The 21,291-nt window shown below is 47.5% G+C and overlaps 1 protein-coding gene across 1 annotated transcript in view; it reads left to right on the top strand.

The window, feature by feature from the left end:
* SOX6 (SRY-box transcription factor 6) overlaps positions 1–21,291 on the top strand; it is a 416,902-nt gene that overhangs the window by 232,429 nt on the left and 163,182 nt on the right. The window contains 1 exon segment of the mRNA XM_077453685.1: positions 18,143–18,315. Within this exon segment, the coding sequence (XP_077309811.1) occupies positions 18,143–18,315 (173 nt within the window).

The following is a 21,291-nucleotide window of genomic DNA, read 5'->3' as shown; positions in this document are numbered from 1 at the left end:
GTTATAGCGACAAAGGGGACAACTTCATATTAATGACCACCGGGTCAACTCTATAATAATGGCCACGGGGTAAATCAATTTCATATTAGTAACCATGAGGTCAGAGGTCATATTAATGGTCATGGGGTAGAGAAACTCCATATTATTGACCATGGGAGCAGGGTAACTCTATATTAATAGCAATGGGATGGTTACTCAAAATGAATGGCCCTGGAAGTGTGGGGTGAGGGGGTAACTCCATAACTATGACCATGAGGTAGAACAGCTCCATATTAAAGACCATGGTTATAGGGAACAACTGCATATTAATGGCAATGGGTGAGACAACTCCATATTAATGATGGGGGGTAACAGTCCATATTAATGGCCATGGTGTGGGGGAAATAACTCAATAACGGACATGAGAGCAGGGTAGCTCTATAATAATGGCCATGGAGGTAGAACAACTCCTTATTAATGACCTTGGGTGGGGCAACTCTATATTATTGGCTATAGTGTGGGTAACTCAATATTAATGACCATGGGGGGTGAGGCAACTCCATATTAATGACTATGTGGGAGGTTGAATCAACTCCATATTATTGGCCATTGGCCATTGGGGGGGGGCAATTCCATATTATTGGCCATTGGGGGGGGCAACTCCATATTATTGGCCATTGGGGGGGCAACTCCATATTATTGGCCATTGGGGGGGGGTCAACTCCATATTATTGGCCATGGGGGGGGGGGGGCAAATCCATATTATTGGCCATGGGGGGGGGGCAAATCCATATTATTGGCCTTGGTTTGGAATGGGAAGTCCAACAAGCCCATACACTGTAGGTGTGATAGTGAAAGGTTCACAGACTTACCAGAATGACCATATAGCGTACAGTATATATGCACAACTTGTTGGGGTGCAGCCCATGTTTATGGGCCATGTGAGGACCTCCATCTCTGGCCCGATCTCCGGGAGGGACAGTAGTGAACGGCTAGGACGGTTGGCTTGCAGAGGTCACACAGACGTGCAATCATCTCCCGATCACCCATAATCGGCAGGAATATCTGATTTAAAGGTGGTTACCCCTGATTAGATCCTCCCCCCCCCTCCGGAGGCCCCCCCCCCCGGAGGTGTCCCGGATAGAATGTCCCCAGCAGATTATTTCCCCTCTTTGTATTGTTTCATGTCGGGAAGGTTCCAGTTCAAAATCTTTTCTCTCATTAATGAAACGATGTTACAAAAACGTTCCTCTTTATTTCTGTATTTGTTCTTCCTCTGCGGACGATGACGGAACGACACAGTTTGAGCCGGCGGTGGAAAATGTTGGAATTTTGGTTTCTCCGGATTTCGGCGCTGCGTCGGCCGCTCTCCCGCCTTGGCGGTTTGCGCCGTGTGATGGCCGCGGTGAATTTTTGTCTCTTGAGGAGCAGAAAACTATCGTCTATGCATTTTTTTACAATTTTATTACTCAAATCAAAAAGTAATTAAACGTAACGGCAAAAAAAAAAAAAAGAAAATCGAAGGAACCAAAAAAACGTTCATAAAACAGAGAGAAGTCATTATCGGGGGAAGGGCGCTCCTAGGATCGTATTTCAGGTTTTAGGAGCGGGCGGTATATACTGTATATACATTTTATCAGATTTGATCATCGCCATCTTCACAGCAATCGGTAAATAATAAGAAATGGCGCCGGGGTGTAACGCAGTGACCGCCTCTCCAGCGCCATGCCGCGCCCCCCAACTCTGCGGACGCTCACGGTGTTATGGGTGCCGCGTTTGGACGCTCTGGTGCGGCAGATACTAGAAGGTGGCTCCCTGGTTATTATAGAGACAGACGGGGTGGGGGAGGGGGTGATACCTCCATATGATCTCCGTGTCACCGCTAATAGTACAATTATCACGTTGTCACCTCTCAGCCGAAGTCGCACATTCGCTCCGCCGCACAAGAGAATGGATATCATACAGGCGACACGCCCAACCTCCTGTGATAATGGTTGGTGTATACAAGGGGTGTCCAAACTACGGCCCAAGGGCCACATTTGGCCTACAACTATGGTCAGTAGCATATCCTCAGTGGGCACTGATTGGGGTTTTAATATCAGCAGAGGCTGAGTGTGGTCTCCATTTCTGATGTATTGGGGGAAGGAGACCCTGATATAAAGGGGACTCTGATGGGGATGTTGATGTAAAGGGGACTTTGATGGGAACTTTGAAGTAAGTGGGGGGGGGGGGGGTGCTTGGATGGGGACCCTGATGTGAGGGGGACTCCTAAGGCAGACTGACGTAAGGGAGGCTGAGTGTTGTCTCCATTTCTGATGTAAAGAGGGACTCTGATGAAGACCCTGATGTATTGAGGGCTCTGGTTGGGATGTTGATGTAAAGGGGGCTCTGATAAGAACCATCATGTAAGAGGGGTGGGGCTTGGATGGGGACCCTGATATAAGGGGGGACTCTGATGGGGATCCTGATGAAAAGAGGCACTCTGATGAGGATCCTGATGTAAAGGGGGACTGTTGGGGATGCTGATGAAAAAATGGGGCTCTGATGGGGATCCTGATGTAATAGGGGACTCTGATGGAGTCCCTGATATAAAGGGGGACTCTGATGGGGATCCTGATGTATTGAGGGGATGTTGATGTAAAGGGGGACTCTGATAGGAACCATCATGTGAGGGGGGGCTTGGATGGGGACCCTAAAGTAAGGGGGGACTCTGATGAAGTCCTTAATGTAAGCTGAGGCTTGGATGGGGACCCTAATGCAAAGGGGACTCTAATTTTTGGCAGGACCCTGATGAGGACCCAGATGGGGGTCCTTGATATAAAGGGGGGCTTGAATGGGGACCCTGATGTAAGGGAGACTCTGATTTAAGGTGGGACTCTAATGGGGACCTTGATGTAAAGGGGGACTCTGATGGGGTCCTTGATGTGGGGGGTGGGGCTTGGATGAAGACCCTGATGCAAGGTTAAGACAGACTCTGATGTTAAGTGGGGCTCTGATGGGGGATTCTAATGTAAAGGGGACTCTGACAGGGACCCAGATGTAAGGGGGCCCTCTAATCTTCTCTAATCAGACGTAATGCCGGGTTTAATTTTGATGATGTGATTTTATATATATATATAGTAAATCTACAGTATATGCAACCATCCAATGTATACAAGCGCGCTGCGTACATCGCATTATACGGCGCCGTGTTTCTCGTATTAGACGTCTCAGACGGTTAAGGTCGGGATGTGTTATTGCGACGTCGGCTCACTTGCCGGGAAATCTGTTAGCCCGCCGACTGCAGCCTATCACATATCGGTGAACGTGTGCGCGGTTCGTTCCCAGCGGGCCTGGTGATACCACGCGATGTGCACTGTGTCGCACCGTGTCGCACTTTCCTCCGTGTCGCCTTCTGTTTACTTTTACACCTCCGAGGGGCTGGCAACACATGTAGATCCTCCGCCACCATGCTGGTCCCTGGATCCTCTGCATCCCATTGGGATTTCCTGCTTTATGGAATCCATCCCCCTCCCCCCCCCCCCCCCCCCCCGTCTCTATAGAACATGTATGATGCCTGCGAGGGTTTGGAACTCTCCATTTTTTTTTATTTTATTTTTTATGTCCGATATCGACTCCGATCGCATATTTCTAAAGCTTCTCAACAAAGGTGACCATGGCCCAGAAAAGTCGGCTTTGTGGACGGATCTCGTCGGTTTGCGAAGACTTTTGTTATTTTTGTATTCGGCGTCTGACGCGCGGCGTGTATTCGTATTTCCTTTTCTTTTACTTTTTTTTTTTTTTTTTAAAGAATTATCCCCCCCCCTCCCCCCCCCCCCCCCCCGGCTTCCCGGATGAGAAGAGCTGATTCCTCCTCTCATAATTCGAGTCTTCTGAACATTTGTTTAAGCAGACTTCTATCACAACAGGTGCACAATTATTTTATGAGTTCAATATGATCCGCCACCCAAATTAGCCGGGCCAAGACGCGGCTCGTCTGATTAAATAATCAGCGCTGATACTTAACATTCCTGCAGGAATCAAAGAGCAGGTTAAGATGCCTCCTCACCGCCTCTTCCACTCGGTGCAAACTGATTGTTCTTCTGCCAGCTGAACGTATATATTTATGTGTTCCCTGCCATCGCCGCCATTAAATCCTGAGATCTTTAATCACTCAGGAGTATGAGATTAACTGTTTCTTGTCAATTGCCAACTGTCAATGCCTTGATGTAATTGTGTCCCAAATACATTTGCCTACAAGGCGCTAAAAACCCCATGATAGCCAGAAAAGGAAAAACCTCTGCTGACACCATCCAACTGCCGCTGTCTCCTTCCAAATCGCTATTGGCTCCATCCGTCCTTTACTGGCTTCATCCAACTTCTGCATGCTTCATCCAACCTCAACTGGCTCTATCCATCCTTTACTGGCTCCATCCATCCTTTACTGGCTCCATCCCTCCTTTACTGGCTCCATCCGTTCTTTATTGGCTCCATCCGTCCTTTACTGGCTCCATCCATCCTTTACTGGCTCCATCCCTCCTTTACTGGCTCCATCCATCCATCCTTTACCTGCTTCATCCAACTTCTGCATGCTTCATCCAACCTCAACTGGCTCTATCCATCCTTTACTGGCTCCATCCATCCTTTACTGGCTCCATCTGTCCTTTACTGGCTCCATCCATCCATCCTTTACTGGCTCCATCCGTCCTTTACTGGCTCCATCCGTCCTTTACTGGCTCCATCCATCCTTTACTGGCTCCATCCATCCTTTACTGGCTCCATCCGTCCTTTACTGGCTCCATCCAACCTCAACTGGCTCCATCCGTCCTTTACTGGCTCTATCCATCCTTTACTGGCTCCATCCAACCTCAACTGGCTCCATCCAACTTCTGCATGCTTCATCCAACCTCAATTGGCTCCATCCATCCTTTACTGGCTCCATCCATCCTTTACTGGCTCCATCCAACCTCAACTGGCTCCATCTGTCCTTTACTGGCTCCATACAACTTCTACAGGCTTCATCCAACCTCAACTGGCTCCATCCATCCTTTACTTGCTCCATCTGTCCTTTACTGGCTTCATACAACCTCAACTGGCTCCATCCGTCCTTTACTGGCTCCATCTGTCCTTTACTGGCTCCATCCAACTTCTACAGGCTTCATCCAACCTCAACTGGCTCCATCCTACTACTGCTGGCACCAGCCAACTGACATTTGCTCCTTTCATCTGCTAACAGTGATCCTATACTACTACCATTAACTCAATCTAATTGCCACTGGCTCTTTCCAATCTCTACTGACACTATCCAACCACCACTAGCTCCATCCGTCCAGCACTGACTCCCTCCAACCTCCACCAGCTCCATCCAACAGCCACTGGCTGCATGATGCTTCTACATGCTTCACCCAACCTATACTGGCTCCATCCTACTGCTGCTGACACCAGCCAACCACCATTTGTCCTTTCTTCTGCCACCAATAAACCTATGCTACCTTTCTTAGCTCCATCTAACTGTCACTGGCTCCTCCAAATCTCTACTGGCACTATCCAACCACAACTGTCTCTATCCACTCACCACTGTCTCCATCCATCCTTTACTGGCTCCATCCAACCTCTTTTGGCTCCATCTAACATCCAACGGTGATCCTATACTACCACCATTAACTCTATATAATTGCCACTGGCTCTTTCCAATCTCTACTGACACTATCCAACCACCACTGACTCCATCCACCCAGCACTGACTTCACCCAACCTCCACCAGCACCATCCAACAGCCACTGGCTGCATGATGCTTCTACATGCTTCATCCAACCTCTACTGGCTCCATCCTACTGCTGCTGGCACCAGTCAACCGCCTTTTGTTCCCTTCATCCGCCGCCAGGTAAATTATTCTATTACCATTAGCTCCATCTGCCACTGGATTCTTCCAATCTCTACTGGCTCCATCCACCCACAAATGACTCAATCCATGGTGCCATCCACCCACCACTGGCTCCAATGAACCTTTACTGGTTCTATCCAACTGCCACTGGTTGCATCCAACTTCTGCATGCTTCATCCAATTTCTATTGGCTCCTTCCAACCTCAGCTGTCACCGCCATAGGCTCTATCCACCCACCACTGGATCCAACCAAACGTCACTGGCTCTATCAAACCACTGATGGCTCTTTCCAACCTTTAAGGACTCTGTCCAACCACTACTGGCTCTATCCAACCACCACAGGCTCCTTACTACCACCACTGCCTCTATCCACCCACCAATGGCTCCATCCAATCTTTACTCGCTCTATTTACCACGGACACCATCCAACCTCCACTGGTAGCAGCCAACTAACACTGGCACTACCACCATTGGTTCCTTCCGGCCACCTTGGGGCAAACACATGCTTGGCTGAGCTTTTGCCCAGGCAAAGAAGCGGAGGGGGAGGAACCAATGACAGTGGGGGTGGAGGGGACACAAAGTTTGGAACAGATTTTACAAAAGTTCCACAGCTGAACTACCAAAGCAGATTTGAGCCGATATAAAACATAAATTTTGAACTTGTTTTCGATGTATAATGTGATCAGGTTGTGCGGAGGTGACGGCCTGCCAAAGGGTCGTAAACGTTCTGGAGTCCATCACACACTCCGTACGTTTGGAACAAAATTCAGATGTTTTTTTCTTTTGGATAACCCGGGCTCTAGAAGTAATCACTTGGCTGGGTGTGAAGTGCCTCCTGCGCGGGGGAGGGGCACATAGAGGGTCTCTCCCAGAAGGTCCTTTTGGTCTGGACATGGAGCATACAATAAAAACGAGTCAGGTGAGTGCTCCCCTCCCCCGCAGAGATGTTTTTTGGGATGGAGTTACTGTTTTTCGGAGTCTGAGAGGGAAGGCGGTGCGGAGTCACGAGCGGGAGCTGGAAAGTGTCCAAACCACAAAATATCAGAACAGGAGCGACGGAACGTTTACATTTCTGCACATAGACGCAAATGCTCCCGGAGAAGGCCAACTGACCAAATCTGGATTACGATCCCTAGAAGGATTGGCTTTGTACTACTAGTGCGCCCCCTATCTCCTGTACGCCTGGGGCAACTGCCCCTGCTGCCATCCCTGTAGTGTGTGTGATCAATCCTGCATAAAGGATTCGTTCAGTGAAAGCCTGTGAGGGTTGTCCTGACCCCTTCTCATCACATTGTATATCAGACATGCGAGGACTTTGTATCTATAGATTGTATATTATTATTTATGGATCAGTATCCGTATCTATATATATTATATATTATACGTTACACAATTATCACATACAGTATGAAAGGACTTTGTATCAGTTTACATCCACCGCACACTTTATTAGGGACACCTGTTCAGCTGCTGGGTAACATCAATTGCTAATCAGCCAATCACAGGGCCCTAATAAAGGGGGTCCAACCCGCTACTGGAAAGGGGGACTTAATAAAGGGGTTCAACCCGCTACTAGCAAGGGGGGCCTAATAAAGGGGGTCCAACCCGCTACTAGCAAGGGGGACCTAATAAAGGGGGTCCAACCCACTACTAACAAGGGGGGCCTCATAAAGGGATTCAAACCCGCTACTAGCAAGGGGGGCCTCATGAAGGGGTTCAACCCGCTACTAGCAAGGGGGGCCTCATGAAGGGGTTCAACCCGCTACTAGCAAGGGGGGCCTCATAAAGGGGTTCAACCCGCTACTAGCAAGGGGGGCCTCATAAAGGGGTCCCAACCCGCTACTAGCAAGGGGGGCCTCATAAAGGGATCCAACCCGCTACTAGCAAGGGGGGGCCTCATAAAGGGGTTCAACCCGCAACTAGCAAGGGGGACCTAATAAAGGGGGTCCAACCTGCTACTAGCAAGAGGGACCTAATAAAGGGGTCCAACCCACTACTAGCAAGGGGGATCTAATAAAGGGGGTCCAACACGCTACTAGCAAGGGGGGACCAATAAAGGGGGTTCAACCCACTACTAGCAAGGGGAACCTAAATAAAAGGGGGTTCAACCCACTACTAGCAAGGGAGACCTAATAAAGGGGGTCCAACCTGCTACTAGCAAGGGGGACCTAATAAAGGGGGTCCAACCCGCTGCTAGCAAGGGGGACCTAATAAAGGGGTCCAACATGCTACTAGCAAGGGGGACCTAATAAAGGGGTCCAACCCACTACTAGCAAGGGGAACCTAAATAAAGGGGGTCCAACCCACTGCTAGCAAGGGGGACCTAATAAATGGGTTCAACCCACTACTAGCAAGGGGGACCTAATAAAGGGGGTCCAACACGCTACTAGCAAGGGGAACCTAATAAAGGGGGTCCAACACGCTAATAGCAAGGGGGGACCTAATAAAGCGGGTCCAACCCGCTACTAGCAGGGGGGACCTAATAAAGGGGTTAAACCAGCTGATAGCAAGGGGGGACCTAATAAAGAGGTCCAACCCACTACTAGCAAGGGGGACCAACCTGCTACTAGCAAGGGGAACCTAAATAAAGGGGGTCCAACCCACTACTAGCAAGGGGGACTTAATAAAGTGGGTCCAACCCGCCACTAGCAAGGAGGACTTAATTAAGGGGCTCCAACCCGCTACTAGCAAGGGAAACCTAAATAAAGGGGGTCCAACCTGCTACTAGCAAGGGGGACCTAATAAAGTGGCTGATAAGTGTGTGTGTGTGTGTATATATATATATATATATATATATATATATATATATATATATATATATATATATATATATATATATATATATATATATATATTGTACATTATTATATTCAAATGTAGGAGGACTTTGTATGTATCTATATTGTATATTATTATATATTGTAAGTTACACAATGATCACATATATGAGGACTTTGTATCTATAGATTGGATATGATATATTCTTATATATATATATATATATATATATATATTCTTATCTTTGTATCTCCGCCGCACCATTGAAGTGATATTATTGGAATAATGGATCGGATGTTAAACAGAAAGTTGCCGTCATTCTGATATTTTATCTCTCCGGCGAAGCCTCCAATAAATAACGTTTTATTCCCCCATTTACCGTCATTTGTGCGGGGCGCTGAACGCTGCGCGGGAGAATTACAGCGATTCTTTCCTGTAAATATTGCCGATTGTTCTGTAAAGGTCTCTCTCTGGCGCAGCGTATAACACTCTGTTTTATGGCGCTCTGGATGCCGTTTGGCACTTTTACGATTTTTAAATTAAATTTCGCATTTAGTACAATAAAATGTAAAATGTTTATTCTGTCCCTTTACAAACAAGTCGTTGTTTTATTGGCCGGGGGAAGGGGTTTTGTTCTTTTGAGCCGCCGTTTTTTTATCTGTGGGTCAGATGGCGGGAAGGGTCGGCGGCGGGTGTGTGGTGCCGGAGGTGCCGAGTGTTTTCTGCATTGATGTCACTTTTATCCCATTTATTGTATGTCGGAAGAGAGGAAACAAGTGTATGGGGGAGGGGGGGAGGGGACAGGTCCTCTTTCATGGCGGTGTTCAGGACTGGGTCACCTGATGTTAGGTGAGTGTGGGGGGGGGTTATTCCTCAATTCATTTTACTTGGTTAGTCCTTTATAAGCTGCTCTGCCAGGGAACCTCCGGCTCTCAGTGTGTCTCGATGTCGGTACTCCCATTCATCCGAATAGGAGAGCACACTGGTAGCTCTGCGCGGCATCCCCATCGATTTGTAGTATGCGTTGGTAAAGGTGTCTACTGAAATGCTTCTCTTGTGGTTTACTTTAGATTATTATAATATCATTATTATTTTACTTTATATTATTATTATTTTTTATTCTTATATTACTTTATTTTATTAATAATAATAATAATAATAATAATAATATTTTATTATGTTTTATATTTATATCATTATTAATGTTATTATTTTCATCCTTATTATTGTTACCTGATGTTATTATTTTCATTATTATTTTATATTATTATTATTATTATTATTAATATTCTTTTCAACATTATTCTTAGTTTGTATCAGTGGTCTCCAAACTACAGCCTGAGGGCCACATATGGCCCTTTCCCTGGTATGAGACACTATTCTGCTATCTGACAACAGGTGGGTTCTCCCACTGACACCAATAATGGGGCACTATTCCGCCCTATGATACCAGAAATGGGGCACTATCCCCCCCCCCCCCATACCAAATGTGCCAGGAAAATTTACGAAGGAAGGGGGAACAAAACCGGCCTTTTGTTTAGAATGTTTGGAGACCCCTGGATCATATTATTATTATTATTTTATTTGTTTTGTATTATTATCACTTTTATTGTTTTGCCTTTTTTATTATTAATAATAATAATCATAATATTAGTTTTAAATTGTTATTATTGATATTGTTATTATTTTTAGCATTATTATTTTGTTATTTTCACTTATTCATTTTAAATTATTATTATTGTTATTATTCATATTATTATTTTATTTGTTTTATGTTTTTTTTTATTAATATTTTCATCATCATCATTTTTAATCTTAGTTTGTTATTATTTTATTTGTTTCATAATATTTTTATTAGTAGTATTATTATTTTCATCATTATTATTCTTAGTTTGTTGTTGTTGTTTTTAGTTTTAAATTATTGTCATTGTTATTATTAATATTATTATGTTATTAGTTTTATATTACTGTTATTATTTTATTCATCCCCCTAAAGTCAATACTTTGTAGAGCCGCCTTTTGCGGCTATCACAGCTCCAAGTCTCTTTGGATATGTCTGTATGAGTCTTCCCACACCTGACCACTGGGATTTCTGCCCGTTCCTCCTCCTTGCGAAGCTGCTCCAGATCCTTCAAGTTGGATGGTTTGCGCTTGTAACCAGCAATCTTTAAGTCTGACCACAGATTTTCTATTGGATTGAGGTCTGGGCTTTGACTAGGCCATTCCAACACATTTCCATGTTTCCCCTTAAATCACTCAAGTGTTGCTCTAGCAGTGTGTTTGGGGTCATTGTCCTGCTGGAAGGTGAACCCCCGTCCTCAAATCACACACAGAGGGCTACAGGTTTTGCCCAAGAATATTCCTGTATTTATCACCATCCATCTTCCCCTCAACTCTGACCAGTTCCCAGTCCTGACTGCTGAAAACATCCCCACAGCAAGATGCAGCCACCACCATGGTTCACAGTGGGGATGGCGTTCTTTGGGAGATGTGATGTGTTTGGTTTGTGCCAGACATAGCGTTATCTTTGATGGCCAAAAAGTTCAATTTTAGTCTCATCAGATCAGATCACCTTCCTCCATACATCAGACCAGATCACCTTCCTCCATACATCAGAGCAGATCACCTTCCTCCATACATCAGACCAGATCACCTTCCTCCATACATCAGACCAGATCACCTTCCTCCATACATCAGAGCAGATCACCTTCCTCCATACATCAGAGCAGATCACCTTCCTCCATACATCAGAGCAGATCACCTTCCTCCATACATCAGAGCAGATCACCTTCCTCCATACATCAGACCAGATCACCTTCCTCCATACATCAGAGCAGATCACCTTCCTCCATACATCAGAGCAGATCACCTTCCTCCATACATCAGAGCAGATCACCTTCCTCCATGCATCAGAGCAGATCACCTTCCTCCATGCATCAGAGCAGATCACCTTCCTCCATACATCAGACCAGATCACCTTCCTCCATACATCAGAGCAGATCACCTTCCTCCATACATCAGAGCAGATCACCTTCCTCCATACATCAGACCAGATCACCTTCCTCCATACATCAGACCAGATCACCTTCCTCCATACATCAGAGCAGATCACCTTCCTCCATACATCAGAGCAGATCACCTTCCTCCATACATCAGAGCAGATCACCTTCCTCCATGCATCAGAGCAGATCACCTTCCTCCATACATCAGACCAGATCACCTTCCTCCATACATCAGAGCAGATCACCTTCCTCCATACATCAGAGCAGATCACCTTCCTCCATACATCAGACCAGATCACCTTCCTCCATACATCAGACCAGATCACCTTCCTCCATACATCAGACCAGATCACCTTCCTCCATACATCAGACCAGATCACCTTCCCCCGTACATCAGAGCAGATCACCTTCCTCCATACATCAGAGCAGATCACCTTCCTCCATACATCAGACCAGATCACCTTCCTCCATACATCAGAGCAGATCACCTTCCTCCATACATCAGAGCAGATCACCTTCCTCCATACATCAGACCAGATCACCTTCCTCCATACATCAGACCAGATCACCTTCCTCCGTACATTTCGGGAGTCTCCCACATGCCTTTTCTCAAACTCAAAATGTGCCATTTTGTATTTTGGTGAAAGTAGCCCAACTCTATGGAGCGTACGGCTTATTGCCCTCCTATGTACAGATCCTCCAGTCTCTGCTGTGGGACTCTGCAGCTCCTCCAGGGTTACCTTAGGTCTCTGTGCTCCTCTCTGATTAATGCTCTCCTTGCCCGCTCCGTGAGTTTTGGTGTGCGGCCGTCTCTTGGCAGGTTTGCTGTTGTGCCATGTTCTTTTCATTGGGTTATGATAGATGTGATGGCGCTCCTAGGGATCATCAAAGATTTGGATATATTTTTTTATAACCCAACCCTGACTTGTACTTCTCAACAACATTGTCCCTTAGTTGTTTGGGGAGTTCCTTGGTCTTCATGGCAGTGTTTGGTTAGTGGTGCCTCTTGGTTAGGTGTTGCCGCCTCTGGGGCCTTTCACAAAGGTGTGTCTATGTAATGACAGGTCATGTGACACTTAGATTGCACACAGGTGACATCATTTCACTAATCATGTGACTTCTGAAGATAATTGGTGGCACCAGAGCTTTTTATGGGCTTCTTAACAAAGGGGGGTGAATACATACACACATGGCAAGTATCCGTTTTTTATTTCTGAAAAATAGTTTTATGTTTTATATTTTTCTAGTTTTACTTCCCCAACTTAGACTTTTGTATTCTGATCATCACATCCGACATGGAAACTTATAGATAGGCAACGCCTATCCTCATATTGATTAGTGGTTCCAAATTAATAATAATAAGTACAGACACAAAAGATACACTCCGCATCTTCCCAAGTAACTCTTCTGCTTTATTATGACACAATTGAAGGTTTTTATACACATGATTATGGAGGGATCACATTAATATTACAATTGTACGTTTATGGTAACAAGGGGCGTAACATAGGCGGGCTAATTCTAATCAGGACTCGAAAGAATGCAAAACATGTAATGGAAACATTATTAGTGCCGTGTGCAATACATACAAAATAGAATACAATTCTATACAGAAGTTACACATTTTTACATATAATACAGATTCAGAGTCTCCGTCAGAGTTCCCCCTTATATCAGAATCCCTGCTTACACGAGAGTCCTCCTCAGAGCCCCCTTACATAGGAATCCACCTTACATTGGAGTCCCTCTTTACACAAGAGTTTCCATCAGTGTTCCCATCAAACCCCCCCTCCCCCCACACATCACAACTCCCCTTACATCAGATTCCCCCCCTTACATCAAACATCCCCTTACATCAAACCTCCCTGAAATCACAACTCCCCTTACATAAGAGCCCCTCTTTACATGAGAGTCCCCATCAGAGTCCCCTTACATAGGAATTCACCTTACATTGGAGTCCCTCCTTACACGACAGTTTCCATAAGTGTCCCCATCAAACCCCCCCTCCCTTACATCAGATCCCCCTTACATCACACCTCCCCTTACATCACCACTCCCCTTACATCACCACTCCCCTTACATCAAACCCCCCCTTACATCACAACTCCCCTTACATAAGAGCCCCTCTTTACATCAGAGTCCCCTTACATAGGAATCCACCTTATTGGAGTCCCTCCTTACACGAGACTTTCCATCAGTGTCCCCATCAAACCCCCCCCCCTTACATCACAACTCCCCTTACATCAAACCCACTCTTGCATCACAACTCCCCTTACATAAGAGCCCCTCTTTACACAAGAGTCACCATCAGAGTTCCCCTTACATCAGAGCCCCCCCTTACATGAGAAATTCTATCAGTGTTAGCCCTTTACAGTCCCATCACAGGCCCCTTACTTCAAAGCCACCTTACACCAGATTCCTCATCATACATCAGAGTCTCCATCAGTGTCCCCCTTTATATCCAAGTCTCCAGTGTCCCCCTTTATATCCGTATCTCCAGTGTCCCCCTTTATATCCGAGTCTCCAGTGTCCCCCTTTATATCCGAGTCTCCAGTGTCCCCCTTTATATCCGAGTCTCCAGTGTCCTCTTTTATGTCCGAGTCTCCAGTGTCCCCCTTTATATCCGAGTCTCCAGTGTCCCCCTTTATATCCGAGTCTCCAGTGTCCCCCTTTATATCCGAGTCTCCAGTGTCCCCCTTTATATCCGAGTCTCCAGTGTCCCCCTTTATATGCGAGTCTCCAGTGTCCCCCTTTATATGCGAGTCTCCAGTGTCCCCCTTTATATCCGAGTCTCCAGTGTCCCCCTTTATATCTGAGTCTCCAGTGTCCCCCTTTATATGCGAGTCTCCAGTGTCCCCCTTTATATCCGAGTCTCCAGTGTCCCCCTTTATATCCGAGTCTCCAGTGTCCCCCTTTATATCCAAGTCTCCAGTGTCCCCCTTTATATGCGAGTCTCCAGTGTCCCCCTTTATATGCGAGTCTCCAGTGTCCCCCTTTATATGCGAGTCTCCAGTGTCCCCTGTACTTTAGTTTGGAGACCTTGTCTCCTGTATATGATCAGGTGTGTTCCAGGTTACCTGATAATGATTAAGTCTCACTTCTCTGCGGCATTTGGGGTTCTAAGCAATAGTTGAGTGGGGGAAGGGCAGGAATAGATGTGGTGCCCCCCCCCGGCGGGGACGTTGGGGTGGGGGGCAGAGCTCGCACCTCTCTGCACCCCAGGCATGTTCTTGGCGGTGGAGAACAATGGAGATATTTATGAAGGTCTCGGCGGAGCGGCATATGGGGCCCCAACAATGGCCGTCTGATGGCGGACAAAGCCGGGACACTTTTGTGGTCTTCAGAAGTCATTGAAGGACTTCATGATATTTCTCCAGCTGTTGTCACCGCAGACAGAGGAAGAATGGAGATCTTTGTGTTTGTTGTCTGTCTTATGATCCCTCCGCGCACCCTTTGGAATAGAAAGCGTTTTAACCTCCGTTTGGACTGGAGAGCGGCGGCGGCGGTAAAGCGGCATCTCCGGACATCACAAAGAATTCTTTTATCCCCCTCCGGACCTTCCGTCCCATTGTTCCCCCCTCCCCCTCTCCAGCCGCCTCGTGTTTTATATATATAATATATATATATATTTTTTTTTTTTTCTCTCTCCGGTTGACTTTTCTTCGGCTTCTTTTTTTTTTTGTCGCATTTGAAAGGCGATCGGTTTATCGCTTTATATATAAAATAAAGGAACGTTAATGGCGAGCGCGGCGTGTGAAGTGCCGACATCAGAGGTGGTGTGATGTGCTCCGCCAGGCTCAGAGAACCGCCGCGCTTTAAAGATGAACTCCGCACTCCACAAATATCCTCTAATGAAGAGAATTCTTCCAGATCTGTAATCCAGTGAGAGACTTCCTGCAATACAGACCGCTCGCTGCTCCTCGCCGGTCCCGACTCCGCCCCTCATGGAGTTTTCCTGAAGTGGGTGGAGCCTGCCGGGCCTCTCCCACAGCTCTGATCTCTCCCTGTGCAGGGGAACCGGTCCTGTCTCCACCCCTTCCCTTCGTTTTCCGTAGTAGGTGGAGCCTGCTGAGCCCCTCCCATAGCTCTGCTTTCTCTCTTTGTGCAGGGTGACTGGCCTTGTCTCCGCCCCCTCCTGTCATTTTCTGTAGTAGGTGGAGCATACTGGGCCCCTCCCACAGCTCCGCTCTCCCCATGTGTAGGGTGACTTGTCTTGTCTCCGCCCACTCCTGTAGTTTTTCTGTAGTGGGTGGAGCATACTGTGCCCCTCCCACAGCTCTGCTCTCCCCATGTGTAGGGTGACTTGCCTTGTCTCCGCCCACTCCTGTAGTTTGTGGAGCATACTGGGCCCCTCCCACAGCTGCATTCTCCCCATGTGTAGGGTGACTTGCCTTGTCTCCGCCCCCTCCTGTCGTTTTCTGTAGTAGGTGGAGCATACTGGGCCCCTCCCACAGCTCTGCTCTCCCCATGTGTAGGGTGACTTGCCTTGTCTCCGCCCACTCCTGTGTAGTTTTCTGTAGTGGGTGGAGCATACTGGGCCCCTCCCACAGCTCCGCACTCCCCATGTGTAGGGTGACTTGCCTTGTCTCCGCCCACTCCTGTAGTTTTATGTAGTAGGTGGAGCATACTGTGCCCCTCCCACAGCTCTGTTCTCCCCATGTGTATGGTGACTTGCCTTGTCTCCGCCCCCTCCTGTAGTTTTATGTAGTGGGTGGAGCATACTGAGCCGCTCCCACAGCTCTGCTCTCCGCATGTGTATGGTGACTTGCCTTGTCTCCGCCCTCCTCCTGTCGTTTTCTGTAGTGGGTGGAGCATACTAGGCCCCTCCCACAGCTCTGCTCTCCCCATGTGTAGGGTGACTCACCTTGTCTCCGCCCCCTCCAGTATTTTTCTGTAGTGGGTGGAGCATTCTGGGCCCCTCCCACATTCCTGCTCTCTGTACAGCCCAGTGATGTCACTGCTATTTTTTACGCGGTAATATCTGGGTTTGCAAAGGCGTTTGGCTGCACAGAGAGTGGATTTTTAACCTTTGTAGCTATCATGGAATAATATATTTGAAGGAAGGTTTGATTCGGTGTTAACATTCACCCGACCTCCAGATCTAAACGTCGAACGTTCCCTGCTGAGCTCAGGGGCGGATCCGTTATCAATCTTCCTGTGAATTACTGGATTGAAGGGTTGGACAATTCATTGACTTTTGTACTTTGATATCCTCAGTCCGTATAACCGATTCATCTGCAGAGGTACTCTCAATGTGTAAGCCAGAAGCAGAGGAGCTGGGTCAGCACAGACAGTAATTAGGACTTCTATAGGAGGAAAGGACCGTGACACGATGGAGGTCAAGGGGGACCATGTTAAAAAACAAAACAAAACAAAAAACGACCAGAGACGCCTCCCCCCCGGTCTGGTTTGAATTTTAAGAGGCAAAAAAATTGTGCAAGCTCTGGAAGAACGCCGAACGCCACCGCACTCCAGATCCCGCTCGCCATTTTCTTTGCGTCATTGGGAGCTGGCCGCCTATTTCCAGGTTCCTGCAGCTGGCCTGCGCATGCGTAACGCGTTCTCCCAGACAAGTCCATTTATCACTCTTGCTGAGATAAAATAAATGGCAAGGATAAGCCACGGATGGGGTGCGTTGTTTTCACACGGAACTTGTACAGTCACTGCGCCGCCGTTTTGCTTGTGTATTTTTACAAATTAGACCGACCGCCCTCCCGCTCGCCATGTGTATCTTTATGCATAGAGAAGAGGTTTATTAATAATTTTGATCAATAATGAATATATTAATAATTAAAATGTAATTCGTTTTGATTGTATATTGTATATTAAATATGAATTAATATTACATTGAATATTATTAAATGAATAAAATACTAATGAATATGAAATATATGATATATTCTTTTTACAATTGATTTAATTTCAATTATATATTGTATATTAAATAATTAATATTAATCAAAATAGTATTAAATAAGTAAAATAATAATATAATTTTTTTTAATTACAATTAAATTATTTTCAATTAATTATTCTATAAGTTACATATTATATTATTATCACTACAATCAAATTAAAATAATAATTAAAAAAAAATCAAATTGATCAATAATTCATATTGATTTGTTTTTTTTTTTTGATGCGCTGTCTTTATTTTTATTCTTTTTTGGGGGAGGCACAATTTATTATGTGGAATTTGTTGTGTGCCTAATGAGACTAGAAATATATGAGAAATGCCAATCCAGAGATGCGTTTTGTTATTGTTCTCTGCAGCCTTGGACCCTCCCCCGGTGATTGTCTCTGACCACGGCTGGGCAATATATTATACGGTTATGAGAGTTCGCAGACCTGAAACTGCTCAGCAGTTCTCCAAATCGAATGTTTTTGGCTTAACGGGCCCACCCAGTACAACACCGTAGAATCGTAAAAAGGGGGGCGGGGATTCTTAGGGGTGAGTGATGGGATGATCCATTGTATATTGGTAGAGCGATGCTGACCCATCTCCTCCCGTTCTGTGCAGGTACCCCGGAAAGCCTCGCGGAAAAGGAACGCCAGCTCTCCACCATGATCTCCCAGCTGATCAGCCTGCGGGAGCAGCTCCTGGCCGCCCACGACGAGCAGAAAAAACTGGCCGCCTCCCAGATAGAGAAACAGAGACAACAAATGGACCTCGCCCGGCAACAACAGGAACAGGTGAGACCCCCGGGAGGGTGGGGGGGGGGGCCTTCCCAGATGTGTGTGATTGGGGAAGGGGGGAGGGGTTGGTGTGAGGAGCCCTGCAAAGTTCAGAGGAAATCAGTTTGTTGGCCAGAGAGATGAATTTCCCGACACGTTTCGGGCTCAGTCATCTCTTCGTCAGGGTCCTCATAGAATTCCACCTCTAATTCCGGGATCATCCCTGGTTTAGATATATTGGTTGTTGAAAGGGGCGGAGCTTAATGGTGGCAGAACTCTGGTGATCATCGCTGGCTTAGATATATTGGTTGTTGGAAGGGGTGGAGCTTAGTGGCAGCCGAACTCTGGTAATCATCCCTGGCTTAGAACTATTGGTTGTTGAAAGGGGTGGAGCTTAGTGGCGGCAGAACACGCTACTGGGGACATAGCGATCGAATTACTTCATTACGTTTTGAGTTCTTGCTCTGATGTCATTGCACACTGTCAGCTTCTCACAATGTGCAATAGAAGCTTCAGCAAGTCAGATAGAGCCCCGCCCCATTTCCTGGCTGGAGGACGTCCAGCATCATCTAGCCCTTTCCTCCCCTGTGGCCCACCCCTTTCATTCATTTTGTTCAATCACAGAGGCAAACGCCCACTCCTGCAGACTGACACCCACCCATGAAGGCATTTTCATATTTGCATAACTCCTCCCACTGCTTGCATTGGGACTGAGGGCTCTGGAGAGGAACACTGAGGCCGGGGGCGGGGATGTTTCCCAGGAAGCAATGTCCAGCCCCCCTGCTGGCTCCTCCCACCAGCCACGATCTGCCTGCATTGCATAGAGAAGCGTAGAGACCCGGTGATGACATCACTAATTCTAAAATAAATGAAAGCAGAAATATTTTATTTACAAATGTTGATGAGGGGGGAGGGGGGGGCAAATTATAAGCAAATTAAACTTCAACTTTTCCATTTTTTTCCTTCTGTCTTTTTATCTCTCTGAACTTTGCTGCTCAGGAAACTTTTCCGGAATGTTCCCTGAACACGAGAAACGGGGCGTTTGCACGCAGCCCCGCGGGACCCCTCCCCCCTTTCCAACAACAATGCCGGCGATCGGTGGGGCCCCCGGGGCGCTGCGGTGGGCCTACCTCCAATTAATCTGCATTTTATAAGAATCTGACACTATTACTGGAAATTATCTTTTAATTTAAAAAGCGTTTTGGTTGGGTTTGCCGCGGCGGCGCACGCTCCGCTGCTTTTAATGAGTTCTGATTTCGGATATTTTATGGGTTCGGAGCGTTTTGTCCGCCGACACCGGGAGGGTCCCCGGGAAGGAAAGAAAAAAAAAATTCCCAGGAAGGGAGCTGTGGATTCGGAATGTCATTCCGGCACCCGGAGACGATTCCGTAATTAACTATTGACACTTGTGAATACGCCGACACAAATTAATCCTGACACATTTGCAGACGAGTGATATCTTACAGCGAACACTCAGTAATTATATTTCAAAATGAAAATTAAATGACACTTAAAACTCGGTTGTCATGCTCAATGAAGCGGGCGTGCAGCTCGGGCGATTGCCAAATAGAAAGCCGTACATCAGCCCCGCGTGTGACTGCGGCGACATCTATGGTTGGCTGTGCGGACAGCGAGGACAAAATTCCGCTGATGTCCAATCAGCCGTCTTCTGAGCTGCAGCCCAACCTGTGAGGGTTCAGATATAAAAATTCCCATTATGAGGGGTTCCCACCATCCCTGTGCTGAGTTCCCGGGTCTGTACACCCGCTGTGCCCATTATGAGGGGTTCCCACCATCCCTGTGCTGAGTTCCCGGGTCTGTACACCCGCTGTGCCCATTATGAGGGGTTCCCACCATCCCTGTGCTGAGTTCCCGGGTCTGTACACCCGCTGTGCCCATTAGGAGGGGTCCCCACCATCCCTGTGATGAGTTCCCGGGTCTGTACACCCGCTGTGCCCATTAGGAGGGGTTCCCACCATCCCTGTGCTGAGTTCCCGGGTCTGTACACCCGCTGTGCCCATTATGAGGGCTTCCCACCATCCCTGTGCTGAGTTCCCGGGTCTGTACACCCGCTGTGCCCATTATGAGGGGTTTCCACCATCCCTGTGCTGAGTTCCCGGGTCTGTACACCCGCTGTGCCAATTATGAGGAGTTCCCACCGTCCCTGTGCTGAGTTCCCGGGTCTGTACACCCGCTGTGCCCATTATGAGGGGTTTCCACCATCCCTGTGCTGAGTTCCTGGGTCTGTACACCCGCTGTGCCCATTATGAGGGCTTCCCACCATCCCTGTGCTGAGTTCCCGGGTCTGTACACCCGCTGTGCCCATTATGAGGGGTTTCCACCATCCCTGTGCTGAGTTCCCGGGTCTGTACACCCGCTGTGCCAATTATGAGGAGTTCCCACCGTCCCTGTGCTGAGTTCCCGGGTCTGTACACCCACTGTGCCCATTATGAGGGGTTCTCACCATCCCTGTGCTGAGTTCCCGGGTCTGTACACCCGCTGTGCCCATTAGGAGGGGTCCCCACCATCCCTGTGATGAGTTCCCGGGTCTGTACACCCGCTGTGCCCATTATGAGGGGTCCCCACCATCCCTGTGCTGAGTTCCCGGGTCTGTACACCCGCTGTGCCCATTATGAGGGGTTCCCACCATCCCTGTGCTGAGTTCCCGGGTCTGTACACCCGCTGTGCCCATTATGAGGGGTTCCCACCATCCCTGTGCTGAGTTCCCGGGTCTGTACACCCGCTGTGCCAATTATGAGGAGTTCCCACTGTCCCTGTGCTGAGTTCCCGGGTCTGTACACCCACTGTGCCCATTATGAGGGGTTCTCACCATCCCTGTGCTGAGTTCCCGGGTCTGTACACCAGCTGTGCCCATTATGAGGGGTTCCCACCGTCCCTGTGCTGAGTTCCCGGGTCTGTACACCCACTGTGCCCATTATGAGGGGTTCTCACCATCCCTGTGCTGAGTTCCCGGGTCTGTACACCCACTGTGCC

This window comes from Lithobates pipiens, unplaced genomic scaffold (genome assembly GCF_037356315.1).
Source record: "Lithobates pipiens isolate NorthernLeopardFrog02 unplaced genomic scaffold, aLitPip1_a1.2 Scaffold_24, whole genome shotgun sequence".
NCBI classification, from domain to species: domain Eukaryota; kingdom Metazoa; phylum Chordata; class Amphibia; order Anura; family Ranidae; genus Lithobates; species Lithobates pipiens.
The sequence above is the reverse complement of the archived record's forward strand: the minus strand, read 5'-3'. Positions and strand labels throughout refer to the sequence as shown.